Source organism: Lycium barbarum, chromosome 10, assembly GCF_019175385.1.
Source record: "Lycium barbarum isolate Lr01 chromosome 10, ASM1917538v2, whole genome shotgun sequence".
In the NCBI taxonomy this organism is placed as follows: Eukaryota; Viridiplantae; Streptophyta; class Magnoliopsida; order Solanales; family Solanaceae; genus Lycium; species Lycium barbarum.
In genome coordinates, this window is record NC_083346.1 from 124616507 (window position 1) to 124625568 (window position 9062).

General features: G+C 39.5%; 1 protein-coding gene across 2 annotated transcripts; it reads left to right on the plus strand.

Moving 5' to 3' along the window:
• The first annotated feature begins 5598 nt into the window (after nucleotides 1-5598).
• LOC132616138 (uncharacterized) lies at nucleotides 5599-9062 on the plus strand. 2 transcript variants are annotated; one of them, XR_009573021.1, is made up of 2 exons: nucleotides 5599-7995; nucleotides 8767-9062. XR_009573021.1 is itself a non-coding variant. In XM_060330734.1 (2 exons), exons 1-2 carry the CDS (start codon nucleotides 5645-5647, stop codon nucleotides 8787-8789), a joined length of 1458 nt encoding a protein of 485 aa, XP_060186717.1. In that variant the 5' UTR covers nucleotides 5599-5644; the 3' UTR covers nucleotides 8790-9062. The 2 variants fall into 2 exon arrangements, 1 of the variants encoding a protein (XP_060186717.1); XM_060330734.1 differs by having other exon boundaries at nucleotides 5599-7079.

Sequence of the window (9062 nt, forward strand, 5' to 3'; positions counted from 1 at the left end):
TTAAACTTATGCCGCCACAAAAATATTATTTATCTTGAGAGACAAAAATTAAAGACTAACACAAAGTAGGATCAAAAGTCCAACTGAGCATAAGTTTTTTAAGCATGCGGAACATAACTTGTGAGATATTTCAATGCTAAAATATAAACTTATATCCTATGTAAAAGTTATTTGCATTTATGATAAAAATTAAAGACCATCACAAAATAGGACCAAAAGTAAAAATGACCCAACAAACACCCCAGTCCACATATATGGGGCCACCTAACTATCAGCCCGGCCCATGAAGCCCAAATCTCTCTATTTGCAGACTATAAAACCAAAATGGGAGGACAAAAATCCCCAAAACCACTCATTCAACTTTCTCAACTTTGTCTCTGTAAAACTCTCTGTCTCTCTACCCATCAATGGCTTCCCCACGTGAAGAAATGGTAGATTAACACTGTTGCAAGTCTTGCAACCTGATTTAGCTTATGTTTGTATATCACATGTATAAACACTGTTGCAAAAAAAATGGCTATGCAAATGTAAATTAATATGGCTATATGAATATAATATTTATGTTGGATTGTATATTATTGAAATCATCTAACTCTGCAAATGAGCTGGCCCTTAATTTTTGACCTTCAAAATCGAATTTTACATAGTGGGACATAAATTCTTTAAAAGCAGTGAACATAACTTTTGGGATACTGTAAAGCGAAAATATAAACTTAGGCCTCGCAAAAAGTTATTTACCTTGAGAAACAAAAATTAAAGACTAGCACAAATTAGGGCTATAAGGATGTGAGACATAATTTGTGGACTATTATGATGTGATAATATAAAATTGAAAAGAAAAAAAAGTTTTGCAAGCCAAAAACAAATGACCAGCACAAAATAGGGCCAAAATTGCAAATAATCCAAGAGAACAAACATCCTAGTCCATATGTATGGGCCAACCTAACTATCAGCCTGGCCCATGAAGCCCAAATCTCCCAATTTGAAGACTCTAAAACCAAAATGGAAGGAAGAAAATCCCAAAATCTGCCCATTCACAACTTCCTCTTTCTAAAAAAAAAACCTTTCTGTCTTGGGAAAACATTATCAATCTTAAATAAAGTGTATAAAAGTTGTTATACACAAATATGCTGAAAATCATGTGTCTATACAAAAAAGTATTGACTAGGTGACGTAAATATTTCAAAAAAAAATAAACATAGAGCGTAATTTTCCTTATCTTTTTACCAGTCCCGTTAAAAGTCCCAAATGAGGCACACCAAAGAGAGCAGCAAACAGCCCAGTCCGTAAAAATAGGCCAACCTAACTATCACTCCGGCCCACAAATCCCAAATCTCCCTATTTACAAACTCTAAAACCAAAATGGAAGGAGTCGAATCTCAAAAACCGCTCATTCCATTCTCAACTTTTTCACTCTAGAAAACTCACTTTCTCTCTCTAACCATCAAATGGGCTGGTCTTTAATTTTTAACCTTCAAAATCGAATTAATGACTAGCGGGACATAAATTCTTTAAGGCCGCAGAGCATAACTTGTGAGATGTTATTATGTAAAAATTTAAACTTATGTTCCATGGAAAAGTTTTCCCTTCGTCCAATTTACGTGACACCATTTGACTAGGCACGGAATTTAAGAAAGAAATGAAGAGTTTTGCAGTTTATGATCTGAAACAAGCCTTAGTCGTCTCATAAAGTTAAATTGCTTTTAGATATAGAAATGTGATATTCTTTTGGGATATACTAAAAAGGAAATTGTACCATATAAATTGGGGACAGAAGGAGCATTTTCCTTGGGGAACAAAAATTAAAGATCAGCACAAAACGAGCCAAAATGTAAATGACCCAACAAAACACCTGAGATAGAGATGGGCTAACCTAACCAGCAGCCCGACTCATTTGCAAACTCATTCTATTGGCAGTATCTTGAACCTCAATCTATTAGAGAATGTCGATAAAGATGCGATTGGCCAACGTGGCAAAAAGCAATTAAATCAGAGTTGAATTCACTTGCCAAACGCAACATTTTTGGACCTGTAGTCCAAACACCTAAGGGTATTTAGCCTGTTGGTTATAAATGGGTTTTTGTGCATAAAAGAAATGAGAAAAATGAAATACAAAGATACAATGCACGCCTTGTTGCATAAGGTTTTTCACAAAGACTTGATGTCAATTATGAAGAGGCATACTCACCGATTATGGATGCGATAACATTACGTTATCTTATTTTTTTCGCTGTCTATGAGAGAGTTGAAATGCGTTTGATGGATGTGGTTACATCCTATCTTTATGGGTTACTTGATAGTGAGATACATATGAAAATCCCTGAAGGATTTAAGATGCCTGAAGCATATAGTACAAAGTCTTGGGAAATTGTTACATCCCGTATTTTTGAACGTCGGATTATTTGTAAGCTGAGGTGGGGCCCACACGTCAAGATTTTTTTTTTTTTTTTTTTTTTTTTTTTTTGGGACATGTGACAAATTATATGAATCACATATGTGAAGTTAAACACAACTCAAGAAGGACCCTTGGGCCAAATCAAAGTGGAAGTCCTCCAAACGAATATTTTTAAGAAAACGTTTTCGGGTGACCTGACTTTGGGGGGCAAAAACGGTATTATATGTTTGGAATTTGGAAAAATACCAAGAAGTAGAAGTTGTAGATAATTGAATTATCTTTCCAACCATAGGTCGTGGGTTCCCAGGTGACGTCGGTACAAGGAGATATGGACGTTTTAAGGTCGAAAGGTCAGTGGGCTAGGCCCAACTCGGGACCAACCGAGTTGGCCCAAAAAAATGAAAAGAAAAATTTAGGCCCAAGGTGAGAGGGTGGCCGGCCATACCTGGTCCAAGCCCACCAAATTAATTAATTTCCATGTGGCAAATTAATTATAAAGGGATCATTATCCCTTAGATGATTCAAGAAACTTAGAAGGAGAAAGAACAAACAAAACAAGAGCAAAAAAAAGGGCCATTTCGGGTTTGGCCATAGAAAATTCACCCCTCCAAATCTTCCTCCAAAAATTATTTTCTTGTGGTATTCCTACTAATTTAAGGGTCCTTTACAACTTGGTGTAATTGTTTTGGAAGAAGGAGCACTTATTTCTTCAAGTTGACAACTTGTTCAAGTGAAGGAGTTGTAGAAAAAGGTAAGAATCAATTCCTTTTTCTTATGTTATGAAGGTTTGTTTATGTTGTGGTATGTGGAAATGAGTAGAAATTATGGAAATAAGGAAGTTTGCAAAGTGGGTATGTATATATATATGTAGCCATGAGTGTATATATGTTGTATACATATATGAGTTGAATTTTATGTTGTATTCTAGTTGTGGTTATGGTGAAAATTATATTGGGAATGAAAGTTGAATGAATTTTGGTTGAAGTTGGAATGTAGAAGATTATGTCACTTTAGAATGATTTTGTGATATTATGGAAATGAAGTTGTTAAGATGTGAATTATGATTATGGTTGATGAAATTGGAAGATGGAAATATGTTATGAATATGTAGGTTGAAGATTTGAAGTTTTGGGTGAATTATGTTTTGGTGGAAAGTTTGTATATTTTGTATATCTTGTGAATATTTCGTAGAAATGATATGAAATATTTCCAAATTATATTGTGATGATCTAGATTAATGATGAATGTGAAACCATTGAGATTAGTTTGGAAATTGAAGTTGAAATGAAGGTTATGACATTATGTTGGAAAGATAGCTAGTTAAGTTATATTGTGTTTATAGTGATTGTTGTTGTTGTTGATGTTGTTGTTGGGTTGTTGTTGATTGTTTTAGCCGAGTTAAATTCTCGGGGATGCTATATGTATAGGGGAGATGCTGCCCAAATTTCTGTAGGCAATTATGAATAAAGATTGAATACTTAAAGATTGGAAATTGAGAATTGGTAAATGTGACCAATTGCAGATTTTGGGCGAAACGGGAATTGAATTTGGAAAGGCGTAAAGAGCATATAAGGTATGTAAGGCTATCCCGATTCTTCTTTTGGCATGTCCTAGGTGTACTAGGATCGGATTTGAGCCTCGGAAAGTATTCTGCTCATCGGAATCTGCATTTGAAAATACCCTTTTTTCATTCAATTGAATTGAACCCTATAAGTATGCTTTATTGAAAGAATTGTGCAAACTTCCGCAAATTGTCTAGAAAATTTTGGAATGTCCCTAGAACCTCCGTAGGTGACTTTATAAGCTTAAAATACGTAATTTGAGCCCACCGCTTCGTTTGTCCCAAGGTGGGCCCACTATTTCCAATTTTACCCTTTATGTGTCTATGACTTGTCTTCGAGCGTTTCGTTAGAGATACTCTAACTACTCCTTTATCTACTAAATAAAAACTATTTTAAATATTTCATTAAGTCTTATAAATTGTTTTGAATCTTGAAAACGATCTCGGATAGATTATGCCTCCGTAACCCGTTATGACATCTAAATTTACTTACTATGTTTCCATCCGATTTCATTGATTTGATTTGACATTCGATATGCCTCATTGAGTCTCTGGAAATATATATATGGTATTTTTAGTGCATTTAGTTTCTCACTACTCCGTTCGTGGATGCCTCAATGCTTCCCCCACTGAGCCCGGGCCAGGATATGTTGTCAAGCGTAATTCTCTGCATTGTTCGCCGCGTCCCGATGTGAGGGGGCAGGTATACGCGTACATGGGTCTGTGGAGTATGATGTGCCATGTCCGCCTATTCTGATCTGATCTGTTATGGCCATTTTGATATGATATTATATGATACGGGGCCACGCCCCTTTTCTGATTCCTCTGTATTGTGGCACCAGTGTCGGGAGGGTGACCACGTTCTGTCTGCCGAGTCCCGTGGCAGGGATCGGATATGATATGACATATGTTTCTGTACACATTCTGTCTGATTTGGAAATATGCATTTGACACTCTGGATTTTGTACCCATTTTCTGTAATCATTATGATTTGACTTCTGTGATTCCGCTTTACATATTCAGTACATATTTCGTACTGACCCCCTTTCTTCGGGGGTTGCGTTTTCATGCCGCGCAGGTACAGACGACAGGTTTGCTGATCCGCACGTTTAGGATCCCATTTCTGCTATTTTGGGGCGCCCTCTTCTACAGAGCCCATCTTTTGGTACAGTCTGTCACTGCTATCTGGATATGTACTTTGTTCAGGGTATGACGGGGCCCTGTCCCGTCTTATGATTATGATATGTTCTGTAGAGGTCTGTGGATACATCTGTGTGGGTTCTGTACATATGTTTGGGATGTTTTGTTTTATGATAGCCTTATCGGCTTCTGTGTGCCAAGTCTGCTCTTCGGCTAAATTCTGTAGCATCCACTAATGTTATTATTATATTATTATTCTGATAATATGCTAATTTGGGTATCGGGTACGTATAGGTGCCCAGATAGGGCACTGGTCGCGGCCCACGGGGTTGGGTCGTGACAAAAGTGGTATCAGAGCGGTTCGTCCTCGGAATGTCCACAGACCGTGTCTAGTAGAGTCTTGTTTATCGGTGTGTTGTGCACCACACCTATAAACAGGAAGCTACAGGACATTTAGGGTGTTTCTTTTTTTGAAATCTTAGATCGTGCGATAGAGCTGTGCTATTAGGATGATTCTGTCCTGATCCGTTGTTGTTTTTCTTTCAGTGATGCCTCCGAAAAAGGCGACGGCTGCCCAGAAGAAAAAGGGCGTGGTAGGAGAGACCAGCCGGGCTCAGAAGGGTACTCGGACCCTTGCTCAGATGATGCGTGATATTGCGTCCCGGCCAGCAGACTCTGCTACGTCTTCATCATCAGAGGAGTCTGGGGCAGCTCCACCAGTAGCTCCAGAGGTTCCAGTACCTGAGCCTCCAGCTCCACAGCCAGGGGCTGAGGATCGGGCTATGAGAGATGCGGTCCAGTTGTTGACCAGACTGGTAGCAGGGCAGGTTCATAGGCACGAACTTGGGGATGGTCGTGCAGACAGACGTGACAGTTCGAGAGCTCGTGAGTTCCTGACCTGTAATCCTCCAGAGTTCTTCGGGACAAAGCCCGAGGAGGATCCTGAGGAGTTTATCAGGAAGATGCGGCGCACGTTACATTTGATTAAGGCATCTGCGACAGAGTCAGTCGAGTTGGCTTCGTACCGGTTGTATGATGTAGCAGCAAATTGGTACGAGTCTTGGGAGTTAGCCAGAGGCGTTGGTGCTCCCCCAGCAGTCTGGGATGAGTTTTCTGAGGCTTTTCTTAGCCATTTTCTACCTCCGGAGTTACGGCGGGCCAGGGCTGACAGATTCTTATTGCTGAGACAGAGGGGCTGCAGTGTTCGAGAGTACAGTATGGAGTTCGACTCATTGGCCCGATATGCACCTGCTGTGGTAGCTACTATGGCTGACAGGATGCACAGGTATATTATGGGGCTGGACCGTTATTTTGTCGACAGTTGCTTGGTATTGGCCGCTCAGCCCGATATGGATATTGCCCGGATTCAGGCGCACGCTCAGGGCATGGAGGACCGGCACAGGGGTCATCAGCCCGATAGGAGTCAGGATCGGAGACAGCCCAAGAGGGCCAGATCATCTGGGTATTTTGAGGAATTTCGGAGTGGGCAGCCTCAGCAGCAGCAGCAGTCTAGCAGGCATTCTTCCCAGCCGGCACAGAGCACACCTCCGCAGTTCTCAGGCAGGAGATTTGATAGCCCAGGGTATTTAGGAGCAGGCCAGAGCTCCGGGGTTTCAGGTTCGCGGGTAGACAGGAGTTCCGGTCAGACGAGGCCACCCAGGCCTCAGTGTTCTTATTGTGGGAGATACCACCCTGGAGAGTGCTACCGTGCCACAGGTGCTTGTTATTCTTGTGGCCGTCAGGGCCATACTGTGAGAGAGTGTCCGTATAAGGGTAATTTGGGAGGTGCAGCGCAGCCTACCGGATCAGTCGCTGGGTCATCGTCTCCTTCGATAGCCATGCGCCCTGCGGGGCAGGGTACGTCGACATCAGCAGGCCGCGGCAGAGGTAGTGGCGGGGCTCCCAGTTCAAGCGGTCCTTCGAACCGCATCTATGCCTTGACTAGTCGACAGGACCCGGAGGCGCTACCAAACGCGGATACAGGTATACTAATGTCTTTTTCGAAATATAAGTGTATTGACAGATCTAGCCTCTACTTTGTGATATATTTTCCCCAAAATGCTTACAAGACCCTATAAGATTAATTTAACATTCGAGGACGAATGTTCTAAAGGGGGGGAGGATGTTACATCCCGTATTTTTGAACGTCGGATTATTTGTAAGCTGAGGTGGGGCCCACACGTCAAGATTTTTTTTTTTTTTTTTTTTTTTTTTTTTGGGACATGTGACAAATTATATGAATCACATATGTGAAGTTAAACACAACTCAAGAAGGACCCTTGGGCCAAATCAAAGTGGAAGTCCTCCAAACGAATATTTTTAAGAAAACGTTTTCGGGTGACCTGACTTTGGGGGGCAAAAACGGTATTATATGTTTGGAATTTGGAAAAATACCAAGAAGTAGAAGTTGTAGATAATTGAATTATCTTTCCAACCATAGGTCGTGGGTTCCCAGGTGACGTCGGTACAAGGAGATATGGACGTTTTAAGGTCGAAAGGTCAGTGGGCTAGGCCCAACTCGGGACCAACCGAGTTGGCCCAAAAAAATGAAAAGAAAAATTTAGGCCCAAGGTGAGAGGGTGGCCGGCCATACCTGGTCCAAGCCCACCAAATTAATTAATTTCCATGTGGCAAATTAATTATAAAGGGATCATTATCCCTTAGATGATTCAAGAAACTTAGAAGGAGAAAGAACAAACAAAACAAGAGCAAAAAAAAGGGCCATTTCGGGTTTGGCCATAGAAAATTCACCCCTCCAAATCTTCCTCCAAAAATTATTTTCTTGTGGTATTCCTACTAATTTAAGGGTCCTTTACAACTTGGTGTAATTGTTTTGGAAGAAGGAGCACTTATTTCTTCAAGTTGACAACTTGTTCAAGTGAAGGAGTTGTAGAAAAAGGTAAGAATCAATTCCTTTTTCTTATGTTATGAAGGTTTGTTTATGTTGTGGTATGTGGAAATGAGTAGAAATTATGGAAATAAGGAAGTTTGCAAAGTGGGTATGTATATATATATGTAGCCATGAGTGTATATATGTTGTATACATATATGAGTTGAATTTTATGTTGTATTCTAGTTGTGGTTATGGTGAAAATTATATTGGGAATGAAAGTTGAATGAATTTTGGTTGAAGTTGGAATGTAGAAGATTATGTCACTTTAGAATGATTTTGTGATATTATGGAAATGAAGTTGTTAAGATGTGAATTATGATTATGGTTGATGAAATTGGAAGATGGAAATATGTTATGAATATGTAGGTTGAAGATTTGAAGTTTTGGGTGAATTATGTTTTGGTGGAAAGTTTGTATATTTTGTATATCTTGTGAATATTTCGTAGAAATGATATGAAATATTTCCAAATTATATTGTGATGATCTAGATTAATGATGAATGTGAAACCATTGAGATTAGTTTGGAAATTGAAGTTGAAATGAAGGTTATGACATTATGTTGGAAAGATAGCTAGTTAAGTTATATTGTGTTTATAGTGATTGTTGTTGTTGTTGATGTTGTTGTTGGGTTGTTGTTGATTGTTTTAGCCGAGTTAAATTCTCGGGGATGCTATATGTATAGGGGAGATGCTGCCCAAATTTCTGTAGGCAATTATGAATAAAGATTGAATACTTAAAGATTGGAAATTGAGAATTGGTAAATGTGACCAATTGCAGATTTTGGGCGAAACGGGAATTGAATTTGGAAAGGCGTAAAGAGCATATAAGGTATGTAAGGCTATCCCGATTCTTCTTTTGGCATGTCCTAGGTGTACTAGGATCGGATTTGAGCCTCGGAAAGTATTCTGCTCATCGGAATCTGCATTTGAAAATACCCTTTTTTCATTCAATTGAATTGAACCCTATAAGTATGCTTTATTGAAAGAATTGTGCAAACTTCCGCAAATTGTCTAGAAAATTTTGGAATGTCCCTAGAACCTCCGTAGGTGACTTTATAAGCTTAAAATACGTAA

What these genes read in the sequence shown, in the direction of transcription:
- LOC132616138 (XM_060330734.1), top strand. Translation starts at nt 5,645, where the DNA reads ATGCCTCCGAAAAAGGCGACGGCTGCCCAGAAGAAAAAGGGCGTGGTA. An exon ending in GCTACCAAACGCGGATACAG is followed by an intron (nt 7,080 to 8,766) that starts GTATACTAATGT and finishes GACCAATTGCAG; the next exon opens with ATTTTGGGCGAAACGGGAAT.